The sequence below is a fragment of the Balaenoptera borealis genome (assembly GCF_965194805.1).
Source record: "Balaenoptera borealis genome assembly, chromosome: 18".
NCBI lineage: Eukaryota > Metazoa > Chordata > Mammalia > Artiodactyla > Balaenopteridae > Balaenoptera > Balaenoptera borealis.
Window position 1 is genome coordinate 17,877,995 of NC_138877.1, and position 23,138 is coordinate 17,901,132.

A 23,138-nucleotide genomic window follows, 5' to 3' on the forward strand; every position below is an offset into this window, starting at 1 on the left:
CCCCAGTGGCTGACTTCAGAGGACACCGTGACCTCAGAGCTGGCCGTGGGCAATGTCTTACTCTAAATGATGATGGGAGGGAGGGAGGAGGAAAGAGCCCCAGACCCCGCAGTTTATAAATCACCCCAGAACACAGCCGGGATGTGAAAGGCACTCAGCCAGGGATTGTGAAAGGAAATCATTTTCATTCCCAGCCCTGGGAATTATGTGAAGCGATAGAACAAAAGCCGCATTCCCCAGAGATTTTCTGAAAGTAAAATGGAGGAGAAAATGTGAAAATCGCCGGAAGGGCAGAGTTAGGAAAGATTGGGAAATTAGGCAGAGTGCCGCCAGCCACCAGGTCCCTTGGCCGGCTGCCTTCAGACTCAGGAGGCCCCTCGACTGCTTCTCGCTGCGGCATGGGGACATCTGGGCAGTGGTGAGTGGCGAGTGCTGGAAATGCTCTCAGAGGCCTGGGGTCAGGGGCGAGGGGCGGCAGAGAAGTGGTCTGGTGGTCTAGCATCTGCACGTGGTGATGGTGAAAAAACAAGTATTTGTTTAACCTACGTAAGAAAGAAAATCTGAAGGGCACACGTAATTTTGTGATTCATTCTTGCTGGGACCTTACTTGTCCCAAGAGGCGTTAACTGTCTTCAGCAGTTCCCAGGAGGGCAGATTTGACCGTCGGCTGCCAATCTCAGGAGCAGGAAGGGAAGGGAAGGCGGAAAGAGCTGAATTTCTTGCTCTGCTGTCCTTCCAGACAACAGCTGTGTCTTGTGTCTAGAAATAGGTGGTGTGGCCCATAGTTCAGAAGGGCCAGAGCAAGCCAGGATTAGACTGAATGCAATCTCCAGAGATGTGGGTTCTTGGCCAGACTCTGCTGCTTGATGTCTTGGTGTCTCAATTTTACCACCTGTAAAATGGGGTTAGTGACAGCTGCCCCACCTACCTCACAGTGAAATACAAGAGCACAAAGATGCCCTTGATATTTACAACAATAGTAACTACTAACATTTATTGATAACCAAATTCTAGGCACTGGCCTTGCATGTATGTGACACGTTACCTCTGCTCTTGGCAACAACCCCATGATAAGACAATGTTTCCAGTCCCTAACTGACAGGTGAGGAAACAAGCTCAGGGAGATTTAGTAGCCCAAGCTCACACCACTGGCGCTGGCAAATAGCCTAAGCAGAAGACATGCTGTTCAACGTTACGACAACATCAAAAAAGGGAGGGTAGCCTGGACATGTGGACCGTGGAGCCAGGTAGAGCCCGGTTTGAATCCTGGCTCTACCACTTGGCAGCTGTGCGTGTTGGGGAAAGTTGCTTATCATCTCTGTGTCTGAATGTTCCTTCTGTAAAATGGGGATAATCAGAGGACCTACCTCGTAGGGGTGTCATGAGGATTACGTGACATACACACAAAGCCCTTAGAAGAGTTACGGACACTTAGTAATCCCTCTGTGAATGTGATTTTTTTTTAAATGCTCCAGTTAAGTGGTCTTCCTGCTAAAGTGGGGCTAAGGAAAGATGATCCAGCTCGCGATTCCTGTTACTTTCCCTGTATGCTTTCTTTTCAGAATCCTTTAGCTCAGCGGTGAGGGAGGAAAGCCAACCCAGACAGAACTAGGAACACTGTTAGGTGGTAGCACTGCCCGAGAGATGAAGAGCCAAACGGTTGCCTGGTGGAGTAGTGGCTTTTGTTTTGTTTTTGGAAGGAGAAAAGCAGGAGCCTGTGGCCCCAGCTCCCAGCTGGCAGCTTCCTTGGCCCCGATAGAACATGCCAGTTTAATGCTCAGCTCTACCGAAGATGCCAGAAATGGCGAGGCAGGTGCCCCAGCCCTGGTTGAAAATGGAGAGGATTTTGTTCCATGTTTATTAGGATCAAAATAATCTTTTCCAGCTGTAATTGAATGACTACATCGTGCATTTGGCATCCCCCTGGAGCCTACTATTTATTCTTTGGAGTAAACACTGGTGGAGACAAACTTCAGGTGCCCAGGGAGACCTAGGCAGGCTGACAAGCTGCTCCGTGAGCCCCCGGCACTCCCGAGGGAGCATTCGTTCTGGGACGCACCTCTCTGGGTGGGAGCCCTCGGGAGCCTCAGTGCCAAGCTGGGGTGTGTACACACTCACTCAGAGGGTGGATTAGCTCATGGGACTCCTGCACACTGCCGGCCTCCACCAGTGCTGTGCGCTGACACCGACATCTGGTGGTCCGCCCCAGGTGCATCAGTCCAAGGTCTGGCTGTCACTCCAGATCACAGACTTTTGTTTATGAGCAGTGAATGCTCTGCTCAGCAGGGAAGGCGGAGTGACGCCGGGATGAGCCTCCTCTCAGCCTTAGGTCCTCGGAGGTCCCCTCCCACACCTACAACCTGTTAGGTTCGTTAGGAACTCTGTCTGGCTCCAGTGCCTTCCCCAGGGCACAGGCCAGGGGCACAGCAGACTGGGATCCAAGCAGATGGTTGGTCCGGCTTCCGACCTGGTCCAGCAGGCCAAGGACTATTACAAACACCCTGGCTTCTAGCCCACGGAGAGAGGCGGATATTTTCATTAGTAAGAATTTGAAAACACCATCCACCGTCCTTCCCCAAGGGAGTGCAGAGATTAATCCCATGGCTTCTTAACCCATCTCCCAGCCTCTTATACACTAAGCCTCTGTGGACAAGTTGGTGGACATGGGCGGAGGGGCTAACAACGTGCCAGGGTCCCTCCCACCTCCCGGTCCTCCCTCGGCATGGCTCTCCCCTTCGTGGGCATCTGAGCCTGGCTGTCCGATGCCTCGCCTGGCCAGGGGCTTGCGTCTCACCCTCCTTTGGGCTCTGACCAGCTTAATTCTTAATGACAACCTGACTTTCCCCGCCCTTTCTTTTTCACCCCTTTTTCTTTTCCAACTTTCCTTCAGCTCAAGTTGTGTGTGAGAGAAAGAAGGAGAATCATGTGCCTGGCTGAGGCATGAGATCATTTTTCTCCCCTCTTAGCATGCTCGCTGTCTGCTGGTCGGGGTTACTGGAAGAAAGCGGGAAAGCTCCGTTTCCACAGAGAGCCATCTGGCTCCACCAGACTCACGCTGATGCTAATCTGTTGGTTTCTTTTTCTTTAGTCTTTTCTTTTTCTTTCTTTCTTTCTTTTTTTTTTTTTTTTGTTCCCAAGGAACACTTCATCTGCAGCTGTAAACTCAGACCTGGTCCATCTGAAGGCAAGCATTCATCTGGTGCACATTTATTATGGCATCAGGCACCCCTCCCCCCCATCCCCTTGTAGGTGTCAGGACATCATTGTGATCATTGGTGGGTCTATGTAGTTGTAATGTCAGGGCTGTACTTTCAAATGGTAATCAGGCAATTATGTTCCACATGGAGAAATCTGACAGATGCAGAGGTTTTACACCACTGGCTGTGTCACGGGGACAAAGGCAGCCAGCGCTCCCAGGGGATGGTTAAATAAATAGAATCTGTTTCAAGAGCACAGAGGAATCCAGGAATAATTAACTGCGTGATGAGAGTTCATAGATCCTGTGGCTGTTTAACTTCAAAACGTGATAATGATATGTCAACGAACTGCTTCACTCATCCTTGTAAAGGTGGCATCAGAAAACCTGTCACAGTGTACAATTCAAACAGAGGTGGGCGCTGCTCTGCGCATCTGTTTCTGGTTTCCAAATGCGAAGCCTCAGAGTATTTTCTCTTGTTTCGCTTCCCCCGCGTGGAGGGCTCCAGTTTGCTTAAGGAGAAGAGGGGCTGGTCATAGCCTGGTGTCTACCTGATAGAGCAGTTTCCAGTCAACAGGCAGTGTTAGATACATAGGCGCTCATGTGGGAAACTATGGTGGTGATACTGTCGTGACTGCTATTGGTCCAGAACTTGTTATATGCCAGGCATCAGCCACGTGCTCTAGTCCTGCAAGTGTGAGGTAAGTGCCATGATTAGCCACATTTTTTTTTAATTAATTAATTAAATTTTTTTTTTTTTTTTTTTTTTTGGTTGTGTTGGGTCTTCGTTTCTGTGTGAGGGCTTTCTCTAGTTGTGGCAAGCGGGGGCCACTCTTCATCGTGGTGCGCAGGCCTCTCACTATCGTGGCCTCTCTTGTTGCGGAGCACAGGCTCCAGATGCACAGGCTTAGTAGTTGTGGCTCACAGGCCTAGTTGCTCCGCGGCATGTGAGATCTTCCCAGACCAGGGCTCGAACCCGTGTCCCCTGCATTGGCAGGCAGATTCTCAACCACTGCGCCACCAGGGAAGCCCTCGATTATCCACATTTTACAGATGGGGAAACAGGTGCAGAGGTAAGAACTGGGCCCTGCCCAACTCTGGTCTAAGCTCTTGGCCACTGGGTTGCACCCTCCTAATGTTCAATCGATACATACTAGCTCATGCACCCTTATAAAGCACCTACATCAGATGCATATAGTTGGAGTGAACTAAACAGGAGAGATGTAAAAAAATGTTAAAACTGAATTTTTCACCTAAAATATCCAGCTGTTTAAACAAATGGTTAGTTTGGAGCCTGAAACATGCAGTAAGGTTCACTCAATGTGTCCCAAACTGGATTGGAATGAACCCATATTACCAAAAAGTAAAGCGCCCCCAAATCCTGGCCATTGCTCTTTTCTGTCCTGGAGGAGAAAACTCAGAGTAGGCTTTGGTCCGTGGCTATGGACTTTGCAGCCCCTGAATTTTCCTACGATGTCATGGCCTTGGATTAGGCTAGGCTGATGCCAATTGGAACTGAGAAAAAGGAAAGGCATCTTTTATATAAGACATTTTTTAAACTAAGCATATGATAAAATAAATAAAATAGATTTATGTAGGAATCTCTAATGCTTTCTCAGATCAACAAGTGCCAGTGAGGCCCCACGGTAGAGAGAATACATTAATCAAACAAAGCAGGGGGTGTCAGGAACCGTCAACTAATTTGCCAGCGACTAATAAACACCAGTCTGAACATGACTTGTTTTATCTTATTCAAGGGCGGAAAAACTTTTAAGGAGGTTCAAAATCATATAGAGCATCAGCTTTGTCTTATGTTAGGAAAAAATTAAGTTTCTGCTTATGGAAAAATCAGTTTGACTTTTTTCATCTCTATTGAACACATTTGTTTGGAAATACTGTTAAAAACTTGCATTGCAGGAATGAAAAACATCATTAAAGTATCTTCTTTCAATAAAGACCTGAATTAAAAAGGATTGAAAACACTAGTGACAAGCACAAAGGAGACCGAAGTCACAAACGCTCAAGAACGGATCACTCAGGCACTCAGCAAAGCAACGAGATCATCCCGTGGGCGGGACCAGCCAGACTGAATCACACCCCATCACAGCAAGGCCTTGTTCCGTAGAGACCGAGCACTAACGAACTAAGAGGAAAAAATCAGAGTGAAGAAAATGGGAAAACCAACAATTAAAAATCAGGAATTTAAAAAACTTTAAATCAAGGAGAACTAAAATGGAGGTTAACAGCCTCAAAATATATGTCATAGCTGATGTCATTCAACTGGTTAATGCCCATGATCAGTTAAAGTTATTGGCATATAATATCTTTCCACAAAAATTTGTCTTCATTGTAAGTTCTTCACACATCAGAAAGTTTTTTTAAAATTAAGCCTTTGACCAAAAGAAAAATCAGTTTACAGAGAAGTCTCTCACACTTTTCCCAGATTCAACAAGTGCCATTGTGAACGTTCAAGATGCCCAAATTTGCAGGGATAATTTATTAATTGAACCTGAGCTTCTACTAATTTGCCTGTGATTAATGAGCATCAGAAATACACACTCACGCATATAATCATTAGTCATTTTAGCTTCCCAAATATTGAAATACATTTAGAAAACCATTCAAAAGTCTTTGTGGCCATCAACTTATGATAGAAAAAAAATTAAACCCTCTGATTAAAAAGGAATTGGGGGGCTTCCCTGGTGGCGCAGTGGTTGAGAATCTGCCTGCCAATGCAGGGGACACGGGTTCGAGCCCTGGTCTGGGAAGATCCCACATGCCGCGGAGCAACTGGGCCCGTGAGCCACAATTGCTGAGCCTGCGCGTCTGGAGCCTGTGCTCCGCAACAAGAGAGGCCGCGATGGTGAGAGGCCCGCGCACCGCGATGAAGAGTGGTCCCCACTTGCCGCAACTGGAGAAAGCCCTTGCACAGAAACGAAGACCCAACACAGTCATAAATAAATAAATAAATAAATAAATAAATAAATAAATAAATAAATAAATAAATAAATAAAAGAACGTGAATTTCTTTAAAAAAAAAAGGAATTGGTTTTGCCTTTCTCTTCTCTTTAACACATTTGAAAATATTATTATAATCTTGTGATTGTGACTCAAAGTGATTGTGATTGGCAAAATCAGAATTGATTTTGACCCAGCTCTTCCAAAAAATCATGTGTATGTGTGTTTGTGTGTGTGTATTTGAATATTAACCATGCTTTCAGGCAACATATATATCGTATCGTGACTCTGCCTGTATGTGTATAGCTCCATAATACCTTAGCATCTTCAGAGAAGTAAAGCAAGTTGCTGGCCAATGAGAGCACCGATAAATCAGTAGGGATGCAACAATGCAGGAAAGCTTTCCATTAGCCATTCCAATGAAAACATATCAAACTTCTCTACACTTGATCATGGGCAATGTGAACTTTGAAAAACCATGCCCTTTATTGAAAGAAAGAAAATGAGACAGTGAGCAGACCATATAAAAACCACATGTGGGATTTTTCAGATTTCAATCTTCATACCCTTGACAATATCTGTTCAGACTGAGCCACAGTTACTCACAGAAGTGAGTCACAGAAGTGGATCGGGGTGGAGAAACAGTTGAAAGCCTCTGATCTAGATCAAAATGTTAATAGTGGTCATCTTCAGGAACTAGAATTATGGGTGACTTTATTTTTCTCCTTCATGTGTTTGAGTTTTTCAAATAATAATGTAATGGGCTTCCAGCAAGATGTTTAAGTGAGTGGGCATTGGAGCCAAGCCACCAGATTTGGAGTCTGGCTCTGCTGCTTATTGGCTTGTGCAAATCATTTTCCACCTTTGGACTCTCAATTTTCTCTCTGTAGAATGGCAACCATCACAGTGCCTACCTCAAAAAGTTGTTATGATGATTAGCAAGATAATGCTTGCAAAGCACATAGTGCCTTGCACATGTACTGTGCAATAAATGTTAACTATTTAAAAAAAAAATTCTTATACAACCCATGTCTGTATGGTTTCTTACAAAAATAGAAAAAGGGTGGAAATCCTGTCTCACTGATGACATCTATTATTATTTTCATGTGCCACATTGCTTGATGGCCTGGTATAAGTGAGTACTCTCTCCAGTTCCTTCTGTGCCGCACTTCCCTGTGTTTTTCATTCGTAACACTCATTGCAACCTGAAATTGATTTGTTTATATACTGGAATCAGCCGTCCTGTTGATTTTAAGCTACCAATAGTTTAACAAATGGCTTGCAAAACTCCTGCATATTTAACAATTGGCTTTCATGAACCAGCACACCCCTGGCTATATTCGACTTGGACAATTTCAACATTTTAAATTGCATTTTAAATGGTAGTTTGGGTTTGACAATGAAGGACAATAAACCCCCTGTCCATACCCTCAGGCCAGCACAAATATGACAATTTGTAGGCAATATTACCAGCTGTAACTCACCATATAACTGATGGACCATTTTTCTGGGTTGATTTTAACTATTGTGGAGGTGAAACAGAAGATTCCTTGGAAGCCTATAGGATTGTAAAAATAGGACCCCTTATTCCTTCCCCAAGTAGCTCCAACGCTCTGAGGAAAGGAGCAAAGTTGAGCACCTTTGGATTTTTTTTTAAGATGCAAGTATTTTCTTTGTCAATTTACTTCAAAAGTCAAAATAATATAGAAAGGCATACGTTAAGATATCTTTCTCCTATCTCTACACCTGTGCACCCATTGTTCTCATTGACAAAATCGTATTTTGTTTTGTTTATATTTTCTTTATTGAAATAGAAGTAAACACACATGAGTGTTTGTATTCCCCACTCCTTCCTGTGTTACTCAAAAGAAACTTTTTACAGTGTTCTCCACCTAGCTTTTTTCACTCAACAAAACCGGGAGTTTTTCTGTGTCAATGTAGAGACCATCCTCATTCTTTTTTATAACTGCATATGCTTTCATTATGTGGCAAGTCAAAGATGGCCCCAATTTCTTTGCTTCTCTTCTCATTGAGAGATGGATTCTTGAATATGTGGTGGCCTTAGTGATTTGTTTGGCCAACAGAATATAGTGCAAGTGAGGCTGTGTTGGTAGGTCAGGCATGAAGCTGTCTGTTCCCACCTCCTGCCACTGGGAACACTCCCCCCTGGGGGGCCAGGTGCTTGGGGAGAAGTCTGACGCCCCTCAGACCTCCATGCTGTGAGGTAGCCCAAGCTAGCCACATGGAGAGACCTTGCATAGAGAGATGCTCGGCTGGTCCCCAGCTATTTCTGCCATGCTGGCCCACACCCCAGACAGGGCAAGGAAAACAGTGGAGACCTCAGGTGATTCCAGTCCAACTACGATCTGACTGCAACTCCACGAGAATTCCTAAGTGAGAAGCACCCAGCTGAGCCCCATCAACCCACGGAGCAGTGAGAGATAATAATACATTGTTGTTCTGACTTCTGTTATTTTGAGGTCCTATAGCAACTGATAACCTGAACACATTATTCAGGTACACATGATTTATTTAATTAGCCCCTCATAGATGAGCATTCAGGTTGTTACCAATCTTGTGTTATTTCAACCAAAGATGTAATGAATAATTTTGCCTGTATATCTTTTTTATACTGTTTCAAGTTCCCAGAACTAAAATTACTGAGTCAAAGGAAAAATGCATTTGCAATCTGGTTTATTTCCATTCATTTAAAGTGTCCATTTTCTCACCCATTTTTCTATTGGCTTGTCCTTTTACTTCTCAGTTTCTAGAAAATTAGTTCTTTGTGATGAGGTACAAATATTTTTTTCCCCACTTGTCTTTGAACTTTGCTTATGTTGATTTTTGCTATAAAGAATTTTAAGTCTTCCAAATTTCTTCTATTACTTTTAGCATTTAATTTTTGATCCACTTGGAATTTGTTCTGATGCATACATATAGTTGCTACTTACAAAATTATCTTGGTAGTATTTAAACACAGGGATATTTAATTCAGGGAGATTTGACATCTTTTTAAAATTCACTCCTTTTATTCAAGAATATTTGCATTTGTTTAAGACTGCTCTTGTGTCTTTTAGGATCAATTTAAAGTTTATTTTCATATAGATCTGGAACATTTCTTAGGTTTATTCTTGGTTACCTTGGCTTTTTTTTGTTGTTACTGTAAGCGTAAAAAGGTCTTTTTTTTGCATTGCATCTTCTAACAAGTTGTTTAAATGCATGAAAGCTTTTGAAAATGTTGATTTTATATTAAGCCACCTTACTGAAATCTTTTCATAATCTTCAGATGATCCTTTTGGATTATCCAAGTATACAAATTATGATAACTTTACTCTTCAATTTTTGTATATCTAATTTCTCTTTTCTAACTGTTTATAACATTTAAATCTTATTCCTGCCTTTAATAGGAATGCTATTGGTATTTCTCCTTTAAACATAATGTTGACTTTCAGTTTGGTTAGGGAAGTACACATCTGTTCCTAATTCACTGAATTTCTTACATCAGTAATGGACATTGAATTTTACTTTTAAGCATCTAAAGAGATACATATTTTTCTTTGATCATTAATGTGGTGAATTCACATTAACTAGACTTCCTAATATTGAACTGAAATGGAGCAGTACCCTATGGTCCTTCCCTGTGTCCTCAGCCTGCCTTTTGTCTGTAGAAAAACTTTAGCCAAAGATTAAGTTTCATCAGAGAAGTGAGAAAACGCAGAAACAAAGAAAATCGGTCAAACAGGACAAAACAATAATAGTTTAGTCATGGAGCAAAGTCAAGGACCTTTAGTTCCTTCTCAAGGGCTCTAGATCATATTCTGAGCCATATCCTGTGAGCTGGCTTGTAGATACTGTAACCCCACCAGGTGGAAGAAGTTAACTACACGATGACCAGACTGTAGCCATGACATAGGCTGCCGCGATTCCGAGAACTGGCCTCAAGGAAATGGGAACAAACTGACCCTGGAACTGAAGCCTAATTGTACTTGAAACAATCAAGATGACGCTGATCAGATCACTGCAGGACCAATTTCAAGATGATGGTCAGAGCTGACCGTGCTGTTTCTATCACTATAGGTAGCCCCCTCCCTCCGTTCCGTCTATAAAAGCTCTTGCCCACTGGTTGTCAGTGGAGGTGGGGGGAGTCGGCCTTTGGCCCGGAATTCCCCCCCACCAGCCGCTGGCCTCTGAAATAAAGCAAACTTTCCTTTCCACAAACGTTGCCTCTTTATTGGCTTCTGAGCAGCGAGCAGCCGGACGCCCACTTTCGGTAACAGAACCACTTTGCATTGAGTAAACCCTGCTTTGTCACACTGTATTATTCTTTTGAGTTTCTTGAGTCTATTTGGTAAGATTTTGGTTTCCATTTTTTGCATCAGTAAAGTTTTTTCAGTTGTACAATTATTACCAGGTTTTTGCATCAATATTATGCTCACTTTGTGTCCTGTTTAATAAATCTTTTTTATACCCATATCCATTTAATTTTGCTTGGTTTTTCTCATTTTGATCCTCTAAGCTCCTTAAGCTTTTATTGTTGTCTCTTTTTCCTTCCAATTCATCCCTGTTTCTTTGGTTTCTTTCTTTTCCTTCTATTTGTACCCTGGACCCTGTCAGCTCACATGTTGTCTCTTGTTGTCCTGTTATCACTGCCAAATAGATTCCTGCGTCTCTGCTTTGTGCCCAGGCTTTGTAGAGGTAACTGCTTCATTAAATATTTTACGTTGGTAGTAAAAATACTTTTTTTTTCTTACTGTTTTTGTCTGCTCTCTGGCAGCATTTTATCTGCTGTTTATTTTTCCTGATCTTTTTTGGTTTTGTATCTTTGAAATAACTTGGGTTTGTTCTTTTTGATGCCTCACCTTTGAGGCAGGTGAGTTTTTCTTGGACCAGATACTTGCAAGGCCACATCCCAGCCTAGCAGGAATTTTCATTATGAACCAGGGTCTTGTGCTGGTTATAGATATATTCCCCCCAACCAATAATGACAAGCAGCTGTGGGGTTTTTCAAAAAGCATCTCTTTTTCCCTGCTGCTTGTAGGTAGGGCGTTCCCTGCAAGTGTGTGATTTTTTTAAAACCCCATCACCTCTACTTTCCACAACCAAACTGGGTCCAGGAGAGTTTCTGCTGCCCTGTTTGCACATCGACTCTCTGTTGTAAACATGAGGCTTAGATTCTGTTCCTCACCTAATCTCTTTTACGAATACATTTTGCTGACTCATCCTGATTTCTGCAGTCAAGTACTGGCCTCTCCTCTCCCTCCTATATGCTCCCCTGCTTTTTCCAGCCCATCCACCTGTTTTGTAATTTTCAGCTTTAACTCCCGCTTTTTGCTGAAAATGGAAATTAAGTCTTCATTTCTTATTTCCCTTTTGCTTTCTACAACTTCAAAGAAGAAAAGACAGACCTCCCACCTTCACCTTAAACCAGAAAGCTACGCAGACATTAGTATTTCAAATTTCGACATGAAAAGCCTAAATGATTGAAGCAGCTAATTTTGAAAATCCTTTAAAGAAAAATAATAGGATAGGGGATTTCACTTTCCAGAGCATATAGATATCTTGAACACTCAGGTAGATTTGTTGCCAAATCAGACTCATTTCCCTGATGCTCAGCTAAGCCAAAATGCTGACACAGAGGCTTGCAGCAAAGAGAGGCATCCGAGCAACGACGTCGCAGATTCACCTCCCCGAAGGCAAGGGGCGCAGGTATTTATAGGATAAAGCATACAGCAGCAGGGCGGTCTGGGGCGTGGGGAGCTCACAGAAAGGTTACTGGGAAAAGGTGGGTAATTGTCATTCTGTGCAGGTGTAACTAAGCTACAGGCCTCTGCACATTCAAAAACTGAGGCACCTGGCCTGATCTGAGGGTGGAGTTCTCGGCCCTCTGACATCAAAAGGTCACCTAGAGGACACTCGCGCATGCTCAGTTGGAGGGTCAGTGGTCCTTTCCAGCCTTAACTCGCTCAGCTCCAAATAGACACAGGTGATGCCAAGTTTCTGGAAAACACCTCGGGCAAACATCTTGTTTAGGCTCCCTGCTTCTTGGATGAGGTGCAGGTCTTTTGCAGCAACAATTAAAACAACCTTGATGTGTAAAGACAGGTTACAGGTGAAATGGATTTAACTGGTGATTACCCCCGGTTATAGATTTAAAGTATTCAGGGTATTTTCTTAGTTTATCATTTGGGCAAGACGTCTTATCTTTCTGGACCTCATTTCTCCAATGAGGGGTAAAGGCTCTCTAAAGCCTTAAGACAGCGTGGACAACCCAAGGTTTAAGTCCAAGAAACGAATCACGGGTAGTGGAATCTAGGCTCAAGGCTGCTTGGATGGGGGAGCAGCTTGGGCCTCTGAAGTGTCTAGTGAAGAACTAACTTGTAGAGAAAAATTACTAGGGCCTGGCTCTGGGCTAGGAACTTTACATATGTTAATACTCCTGGGAGCATGTATTATTAACTGCTCCATTTTAGAGGCATGGTAATAGGGGGTTCAAGGGGTTAGATAACTTATTCAGGATTGCAGAGCCAGGACTGAAATCCTGGCCTTCCTGGTTTTGGGGCCAAATGTTCTTCCCGGAGCAACTCTCGCAGGTGTGAAGGCCTGTCCTGCCTGACATGCATGGGCTGCGGTAACATCTCCAGTCTCCAGGGCCCTTGCCTCCTGCCTTCCTTCCCATCTCCATGGCAATTTTTTAAAACCCAGGCCTTTTAATACTTTTAATATGTACTGATTTAGTCTCTAATCCTGAATGCAACCGAAATAACTGGATCCCCCTCTGCTCTCAGTTCCCTGATGACCGGATTCAGGCTGTTATGTGTTACGGTAACCACGTTCCGCCTGGCCAGGCCAGTGCTCCGGAAACTACACTGTAAACGACAGGATATTTACTAACTTTAACAAAATTATTTAGACAAATCATCCATTTAAAAAATAGACCAAATAAATATCTTTGAAGACCCAAGGAATCTTTTACCCAGATCGTTTCTTAAAAACAAGACAAACAAAAAGCCATTGGTGCTTTTGTTCACATTTAAAAAAATAAGATATACTGCATTTTGACCACTTTTCATTGTTCACTAATGAAATCAATGCAAATAACCTTGGTATATGTTTTTTTTTAAAAAAGGTCAAAAATTCATTTCCGAAAAATTCATTTGCTTGGAAATTCATTTTACCTTATGAACTTCCTTGGCCTTATAAACCTGTCAGCAGAGCAAACTGGGAGCCAGTTTCCTGCAGCCATAAATTCCACCAGCCTTTTTACAAGTCTTTATTCTTTGGAAATGTAAATGCTTGTGTTGAAAAGTATTCACTGGGAAGATAAATGAGCCACAAAATGATTAGTGCCCATTAACTGATTTGTCACCTCTGCCCAGCATAAAACCGACTTGAGGGCTTTGAAAGTTGACGCCATTCTTAGCACCTGAGTAAATGAGGTCTCCTGACTTCACTCCTGCCTGGGCCTGCCCAACCCCAGGGCCCCTGGACAGGCCACGTCCACCCAGGCCTGTTAGCCAGCCTTTGTGGACTCTCCCAGGGGCAGAGGTTCTAACCACAACCTGTCTTGGCATTTCCACTGCCACCTTTAGGCCACAGCACCAAGCAGAGGAAGAGTGTAATTATACCCTAAAGGGATTCTCCAGAGCAGACACTGCCTCAGGAATGCTCCACTTTTCCTTCTGAGCAAAGGGCAGGTGGGTGCACAGTAGGTGCATGCGCTCCCAAAGGAGCTCTTTGCTCCTTTGGGCCTGGCTTGGGGCCACACCTGCCTAAATCCAATCATTCCGGCCCAGGCCCACCTTCTCCACAGAGCCCCCCCTCTTTTCACGGCTCCTCTCTTCTGTTTGAGAACCTACACTTCCATCCACTTCAAAGTCAAACTCCTCTGCTGACTTTCAAGACCTAGATAACCCTCCTCACCCAGTTTATCACCCACTGGATTCCCTGAGCAGCCCTGCTGGGTGCTACAAAGAAGAGAGAAATCACAGCTCTGCCAGTTAACGCTGATGCATCTCAGAGTCGGCCGTCTTCCCCAGAGAAGAGTGGAAAACTGGCGACGGATGAGTTTACGTTTCCTGGAGTAGAGTGCTTCCCAAAGGCAGTAAATGACATGCGCACCCTCATCAAGGATAATGAGCTCTTACCAAATATTCAAAATAAAATTAATTAACTTCATTTTATAGGTCAGTGAAGCATGCATGGGGGAGGGGGCAGCCGAGTGGTGGTGTAGATGGCTGATCATTGTTAAAAACAACATTCTCAGGAATGACTTTGCACCATCGGGATGTTCTTAGTCGTGACCCGCTCTGAAATGGCTCTGATTTTTACGGTTTTGAGTTCTGCCTGCTTGTCCTAGCGGCTCCCCTCCAGTACTGTTGAGATAAAAGGTGTTATTTCTTCCTCTGATCAGTGTGCCTGCCTGTTGGCAGAAAACAGAAATTTTAAGAAGTCTTCCAAAAAATAAGAAGAGATTGGCCTTGAGTGGGAGCCTGGATCTTGGGAAATACAATTGTCAAGGTGGAGATGGGGCGAGGGAGGAAAAGAAGGGGAGTGAGGGTATCAGGAGGGGCGGCACATGGAAGTCCTGGTGCCCAGACCACACAGCACACCAATTATATCAGAATCTCTAGGGGTGGGGTCCCAGCATGTCTTTTTTAAGGCTTCCAGACGATTCCAAAGTTGCGCTGCTCCCAATACTGAGTGTCACTCTGCTTGATCCAATTGGCTGACAGTATACAGACGTGGTGAAGGAGGGAGGGGACAGGAAAGCTGGAAACCGCCTTGGGGGGCCCGTGTGCAGGTCCTGGTCCGTGGCTCCCCAGCCCTGTCACAGATCCAGAACATTCGTCTTTGTGAGAAAGAAATTCTGACAGGCTCTGACATTGCTAACTTTCCTGAATCAATTTCATTCTGCCTTTTTTAGAAGTATGTACATTCTTCGGGTTATTAGAATGTAGTTGATAAGTTCTATTTCTTAGTTCTTTTGAGAATTTCCACAGGATAGCCTTAGCCCTAGTCCTCTGAGGTCATTTTCATTTTCCTTTCAAAAAATAGGTAGTAAATCATTTACGAAATGTCAAATACTGTGCAGGGTTCTGGGGATACAATGGTGTGTTGACCATACCGCTCTCCCATTCAAATATTCGCTGTGAGGACTCACAGGAGTTGTATGCAGTTGTATTCACGGCCAAGATTTATTACAGCTGTGTGATAAGGGCGCAGGCGAATCGCAAGGGAAGAGAAGCAGGCAGAGTGGGAGGAATCAGGTGCAGGCTTCCTCAGGCTTGTTCCCACCACCCCCGGCGAGAGGGGTCACACAGAGTGCACCCCCCAGCCAAGTGCGGCCGCAGGCAGGCAATGACTGCCTGGGAGACCATTGGAGACTTCGGCTTGAGGTCTTTACTGGGGGCTGGTCACGTGAGCACCCCCTGGCCAGCACGTCCCCAAATTCCAGAGCCCCAGTAGAAAAGCAGGTGTTCAGCATACACCACATTGTTTGTGCCATCTGGGGGCACAGTGGGCCGCTCGGAGGATCTCAGTGTGAGAAGCCAAGGTTCTAGACATCAACCAAGGGCCAACCTTGCAACCAGGCAAGGATGGTGGTCTCAGCCCTGCTATGTGACCTCTTTTCTGCAGAAATGCTAAGCTGAAATGGTCTCTGCCTTCCTGAAGTTCTGTGTAGTTGGAGAGAGAAACATTTGTCTAATCATTATGTGTACAGATATCACCACGTCTCTGTGAAAGCTGCAGGAAGGAGATGTACCGCCTGCCAGGAGAGCTGCTGCAGGGAGTCTGACCTGGCCTGGAAGGTCAGCCGAGCCTCCCTAAGGCTTCCCATGGCCAACTCAGGAAGATCAGAACTTAGTTAATTCGCAAGGGCTTGCAGAACCTTCTAGGTGAGAAACAGCCGGTCTAACAGCCGTGGAGCCAGAGTAAGCATCTAAAAAGTAGTGTGTCTGTAACCGAGATGGAAGGGTTGGAGCTCTGGCAGGCAAGGCCTTGCAGGCCACAGGGAGGATGGGGGGCTTCACCCTAAGAGCAGTGAGAAAGCACCGAGAAGTCAGAAGTGAAGCAGTGGGTATGTGTATGGGGTGGTGGGATAGGGACTTCAGTTCTTACTTCGAAGTTGAGTAATTTGGTTACTGTGTGCTAGGGAAGAAAACCAGAAAAGGGCGAGTAGCAACAAATGTCAGGTTATTTTCTGTGTTTTCTTTAATCAGTCATGTTTTTTTGCTTCACCTCAGTTTTGTAGACAGATACAGTAATTCTCAGTCTGGTTGTGAAATACCCCAGTGTATCTGCAATGATTTCTGGGGCTCTTAGTAAATCTTCAAAGCAAAATTAATTAATTTCACTGTCTGTGTACATGTCAAATGCATACAATTTAAAGCAAAACATAGTTTTGACTGGGTAAGTGAAGCCAAGGAAGCAATGGCAGGGATCTGAAACTGTCAAAGGTTTGAGGAAAGAAGAGCAATTATGTGATTACTTATAGATTTGCTAAGAATACACTTGAATACTAAACACACAATAGTGAAACCTCAGTTCTTTCTGCAAGAAACTTAATTTTAAAAACTAAAAATAATAATCTTGAAAGAAAAACTTTAAGGAACTCATGGTATAAATAAACCAAGTATTTTTAAGGTTATTATTTTTGTATTAATGTAATAATAATACATGTTTGTCATAAAAATTTCTAACATAAGGAGACAAACAAGAAGAAAGAAAAAAAGACAAAAGAGAGAGAAATTACTTATACTTTGAACACCAATTTTAAAAGCTAATTTCCCTCAGCTGTCCAATTTAGTTTTTTTCCCAATTATTCACTATTTATACAGTCTCACAACGAATACTCTTATAGCTAATGCTTTGCACACATTCATGATTATTTCCCAAGCCTGTATTTCTAACAGTGGATATTGCTGAAGCAAAGGCAGTGCAAACATTTAAAGCTTCTGACGTTTGTTTCCAACCCAGTCTCCCCAGAAGTTGTACCTTTTTATATTCCCCTTAGCAGTGCCCGTTTCCCACAACTGCTCCAGCTCTGAGCGCTCCTGACAATTTGACAGACAAGGAGCGTCTCGTTTTATTTGTGCATCAATGACTCACGTGCTTTCGTGGAACACACGAAACACACTCAGCTCTGCGACGAGACCTGGGCCACGTGGTCTCTGCCCTCAAGACAGCTGACACTCGGGTGGGAAACCTGATGCTTGGTGGCAGCCGGCTGCAGGAGGGAGGGGGCTTATGTGAGAGCGCCGGGAAGCATTTCTGTCCTGGGGGGTATTTCTGAAGGAGGAATCAATAGGATTTGATTCTTAGATAAAACAATGAAGTTGGTTGCATGAAAACGGACTATAGGGCTGCCAGCTAGAAGAAGGATAGAGGAAACTGGATATTGGAAATCGGGTAACTAAAAGGACCTTATTCGGGGCCAAGGAGACATTTCCTAGAGGAGCCTGGGTGGGGGTGAGGCTGGTAACAGCTCTTGCTTTCTCTTTTTAACTTTTGGAGGAAGCATCTTTACTTGTGTAAAGAAAAAACAATAATGAATTTTCGTTATGTTAGGTGTGCTGCATTTGAAATGTTAGTAGTTCTTCAAAGTTCAGAGGCCAGTGGAATATGAGGTTGGGGCACAGGTAAGAGAGTAGGGCTTCCAGTGACGACCTGGGTGTCCTCAGTATCCAGTGGCTTTGGCCACCAAGGGCTGGACGAAATCAGAGGCAGTGAGTACGCGTGTGCGTGTGAGCGCGTGTGTGCCGAGAGGGTGGCGGAGGGGAGGCAGAGGGCCGAGACACAGCCGAGAAGTGGAGCCAGGAGAAGACACAGAACGGTCCCACCAAGTCTTTCTCAAATTGGGGGAGCCTCACACAAGTGGGAGCACAGTGCCCACACAGGTTTCCCAGGGGTGAGTCTTCCAGGAGGAGGGGAGATAAGGGCCAGCATCAAGCCAGTTGTCTCTCCCACCCTGAGATGTGGTCCTGAAAGGAGAACCGATTTGTTCAAAGACACACAACACACCCCGAAGTTGCTCTGGGCCAAAATATATGTCCACTGACCTCCAAGGACAGTATTTGGGATCGTGCAAGGAGAAGGCAGAAAAAGCCCGATTTTCACACCACGGTGTTATGCCCACCTATGTGTCAGGCTCTCGATTCCTACCCACATGGCCTGGCGATCAAACAGGTAATTTCTCTGGAGCGCTCGCTCTTGGAAGCCTGTGCTACATCCCGAATTCCACAACTGACTCCTAGAACTGAGTGTTTGGAGACAAGAATTCACTGCAACTACACCACACGGTCAGCTACAGAAGCGCAGGAGTGTTAAAGGTCCTACAGATTAACGAAACTTTCCCTGTGTGAGAGGAGGTGTGTAAAAAATTACAGAGTACTTTCCAGAACCTACTTACCTGATGGAGTTAGAGACTCAGAAACAAAATTATTTCCCAAAGAGAAGGTTTGGGGTCCTGTTGGAGGCACGAAGATCACCCGAGCGGCTTCCACCCGAATCCTCTTGCGGGTCAAGCTGGTGAGTCAGCACAAACTCCTGGCCATGTCTGCACAGAACCTCCCACCGCCCCCTACACGTCTTCACTACGCATCAGAATTCCCCGCTAAATTACTTTTTGGCATCTACTTCTAACTTTCCCCCATATCTTATGCCCTCACTCTAAATAATTATAATAATGCACACATTGGACAAATCTTTTAAAAATGAAGCAATGTTTACAACTCCGGCAGACCATAAAATGCACATGTTCAGGTATTGTTATGAAGTAGAAGCTGCCAAAGTGATAAGGAGTAAAGAAAGGTCAGGCTTTCTTTTTTCTTTTTTTGGGGGGCGGTGCAGCACGCAGCTTGCGGATCCTGTTTCCCTGACCAGGGATTGAACCCCTGCCATGGCAGTGAACGTGCTGAGTCCTCCTCCTGGACCTCCCGGGAATTCCCCGTTTTTCTTTTTTTTAATAAGGGTAGAAACTTGGTCTGTCAAAGCTTCTGGTGTGGAATCTAGTACTTATAGTCACCACGTGCAAACCTAAAAGTGCTGTCCTAACCCCAGTAAAACAGCAGGCCAACAGGGTCCAGCTTAAGAAATGAGCCGGTTTTCACAATGAGCCTTCTCCTCCCAGTGTTTTGAAATCCGAAGCACTAGACTGTTAAAAACCCATACCTTTATGGTGGGTAGGCTGGGGCAGAGGGGTGACATGGCTTGAATTCCTCAGGGCAGAGTCACACGAGGGGTGCTTTCTAGTTCCATGCCAGTCACCTCCAGGGGGAGTTGCTGCTGCCTGAAGGGACTAGCGGTATTGATCACAGAAATAAAACAGTCCTGGTTAGTCCTTTAAAATACATCTTTTGGCATTCGGTGATTTTCTAGGAAGTGCAGAAGAAAAAGTTTTAGCCCTCTGGGAGTGTCTTAAATCACATGAGAAGCAGCCAAGCCTTGCGTGGATCTGTTGTCACTTGTCCCTTTTCTGTCTTTGTGCTGCCACCTAGGGAGAGAAGGAGAACACATGTTGTATCCTGGTGAGGAGAAGCAGTCACCTGCAATCCCGAGGACCATCTGCACCTTCCAGAACAGAAAAGCAAGGCTGGTTGGGTTAGTCCTGAGATCAGCAGCTGTGCATTTGTGCTTCAGAGAGAAGCCTTTGGGACTTCCCCTCGTGGCACAGTGGTTAAGAATCCACCTGCCAATGCAGGGGACAAGGGTTCGAGCCCTGGTCCGGGAAGATCCCACATGCTGTTGAGCAACTAACACGCCACAACTACTGAGCCTGTGCTCTAGAGCCCGCAAGCCACAACTACTGAGCCCACATGCCACAACTACTGAAGCCTGTCCACAACAAGAGAAGCCACTGCAGTGAGAAGCTCGCACACCACATCGAAGAGTGGCCCCCGCTTGCTGCAACTACAGGAAGCCCGTGCGCAGCAACGAAGACCCAACGCAGCCAAAAATAAATAAATAAAATAAATTTAAAAAAAAGAGAAGCCCTCAGGCAAAGGAAGCGGTTTCCCTTGGGGTGACCTCATTCTAGGGCTAATGTTAGGCTCCTGGAGGTGGGTGAGATGCACATTTTCCTTCCAGTGTTCAAAGGGAGTGAAATACAAAATAAGGTTGCCCAAACTCAGGGAATAGATACCCTCATTTTAGAAAAAAAAAATGATAATACAAGAAACAAATGAAAAAAAAGTTCTAAGGTGAATAATTCTTAAACCATGTTTTCCTCTCTTTTCCTATGCAGATCCAATGTATAAAAAATAAATATAGACTTGCTGGTGGAAGTAGTAGTCCTTAATATCCTCCTGAAAAATGCCATGGAACAAGTGTAATTATTGAAAGCTGGTTTCTTACTGAGCACAAAGTCAAACAATTTACTCTGGAGCTATAAGTTATCAAAAAAAAAGTTGATGGAAATCAGATTTCTATGCCATAAGTGGATAAGATGTGACAGAGGTTAGACCTTCCCTAACCACCCGCCTCACCAGAACTCTGTCCACTTCCCTGCTCAGCTTCTTCCACAGCCCCCGGCAATATCTCACACCCCATCTAGCCGCCCCGCTAGAGCAGAAACTTCTCGAAGGCAGGTATTTTTGTTTGCCATGTGGACAGCTGCATTCCTAGTGCCTAGAAAAAATTTGGCACAAAGCAGGTGCTCAGTATCTGCTCGTAAAAGAATAAATGAATCTAAGCTTCTTCCTTGGCTTCTTTTTTCTTTTGAAAGAACTTATAACTTGACTAACTTTAATTTTACACATTCTGATTAAAGCACATGTGTAAGGTAACAATTCTCTTAACATCCATGAAGAAGCTCTGATTCTTCTGTAAATCACATTCGGTGCTTCCCTCCGCCCCTCCCTGTCTCAAATAGGCTTGATTAGCGTGAGACCATCAAAATAACATTTATTAACAAAAGTACAGTAAATGCTAAAAAGCTGACAGCTGAATTAAAGACTTGGCATGCAAATGCAATAGCTAAGTAGAAGCTTTGCTTTAATTCTGGCTCAGCACTGCTGAGGATAAATTGACCTGCAGAATTCATTATGAATAGAGCAAGAAGATGAAACAGAATAAATCTGATTTTTCCTTTCTTAGGATAAAATTCACAATTAAAACAGACTACTGGAGGATAAATGGCCATAAAGCTACATACACAATGATAAGAACCTTGGGGAGGCAAAAAAGAGAGACGGCTGGGCTTGAGGGTGGAAGGGCAGCCTCGGGCTTGGCCCCTCACAGTCTGGGTGACCTCACTTGGACCATCTATGAAACAGGGATACGGCCCCCTTCCAGTCTACCTTAGAAGGTTGTTGTAAAGATTAATTTAACTACTGATACAGGATTGCTGTAAAAACTGTAAAGTACTATTAAACATAAGGTACTTTTCATCAGTCTAATGACCCTGAGGAGTATATAAACTGGAGGAGTGTATAAATCTGTGTATCACAAGGTATACGAATCTAATCATTTCTTCCTTATTCAGATGAGGTCAAAGCCTGTGGACATCTTCCAAGGACACTAACAAATAGCCTTTCACTTGCCTTCCTAGACTCAGAGCTCCTTGCCTTCCACCAAGAGGTTCAACTGTATGATGCAGCGAACTCTGGAGATCTCCAAAATTTGGATTAGTCCTGGAGAAAGGGCTGTTTGGGGAAAAAATACGTGATACAAGGCAGCTAGTTAAGTTAGATCAAATTGAAGAACAGAGAAAGTCAATCTTAACCTATGTGAAGAGGCTGTCTTTCAAATCTGGGGAAGGGGTGACTTCCCAGGATGCAACGCAAGTCAAAGTTAGGGCCTCTGGGGAAGGGAGTTAATTTGGTGCGGAGAACCTGGCACTCCGAAGTCCTGAGTTTAGGTTCTGGCTCAGTTATTTACTAGCTGTGTGATGTTGGGCAAATGAAATGACCTCACCCTTCTCAACTGTAAAATGGAGGAAATAATACCAATTGTGCCACATAGTTTCTGGAAGGATTTTAAACACATAAATTCATGGGAAAAGTGCTTAAAACTTGCAAGGCACTTTGCCAGTCTTTGTTATTACTTTCTAAGAATTATGCTCTTTGCAGTTCTTTCCACTGCAAAGTAATGTAATCTATGGGAAATGAAGAAAAGAGGCAAATATATAACATGAACACAATAGCCAGAGTGAACATGTTGGTGTATTTGCTCCCAGTGAAACAGATGAGATAATCCACCCAAGGAGCTCAGACGAGGGCCTGATGCGGGGTGAGCACAGGACAGATGCTAATCAAGGGCATAGCCTCACAGGGGTGGAGGAGATGAGGCTCCCCAAGCAGCAGTGACCACAGGGCAGGACATCAAACAACCCAATGATCTAGTCTCATCTCATCACACGGAAGACACCACTGTGGGTCAGCCATGCTGGTGGTTTGTCCATGGGTCAGAGTTCAGGCAGGATTAGGACTCCAACCAAGTATAAATCCAGCTCCTTTAAATCAATTGGCTTTTTTAGACCAATTATTTTACTTTTTAAAAGTAAACTTTTTAGTTTAGTTTGAAACATGGTTGGTCACTTTCACTTCATTTTCATCTGTTTACTGTTAGTGTCATAAGTTTGCATGCAGTATAAACACTGTACATTCAGTAAATGTAAATGGGTACATTTCAGCTTCTCACTTCCAAAGCCCCGAGTAAGAGAAATGGGAGCGTGGGAATGGACAGCGGCACACTAAAAATAGACCTGAGCGGATGAAACACAGTCCCACTTGACATCCACATTAAACCTGACGGAGGGGAATCTCTTTGGGAGTCGGAACCCGAGAAGCACAAACCTGGAAGATGAAAGAGCCTGAGAGCCAGAGTACAAGGAAAATTTAAATAGAAGATAAACCAGGCACAAAAAAGGAAAGAATGTTGGTAATCTGAGATCAGTTTCAGAAATACGAATGGTTTGATGAAAATGATGGAGGCTCTTGTGTGTGTACACAAGTGGTTTTAGAGTTTGCAGAAATCTTTTGAAGCT

At 44.2% G+C, this 23,138-nt stretch overlaps 1 protein-coding gene across 1 annotated transcript in view; it reads left to right on the forward strand.

The window, feature by feature from the left end:
• The window catches only part of LOC309615800 (guanylate cyclase soluble subunit beta-2-like), a 92,296-nt gene extending 70,611 nt beyond the window's left edge, over nt 1–21,685 (forward strand). Inside the window, 1 exon segment of the mRNA XM_082365776.1 lies at nt 19,651–21,685. Coding sequence (XP_082221902.1) covers nt 19,651–19,901 — 251 coding nt within the window. The 3' untranslated portion in view covers nt 19,902–21,685.
• The last annotated feature ends 1,453 nt before the right edge of the window (nt 21,686–23,138 follow it).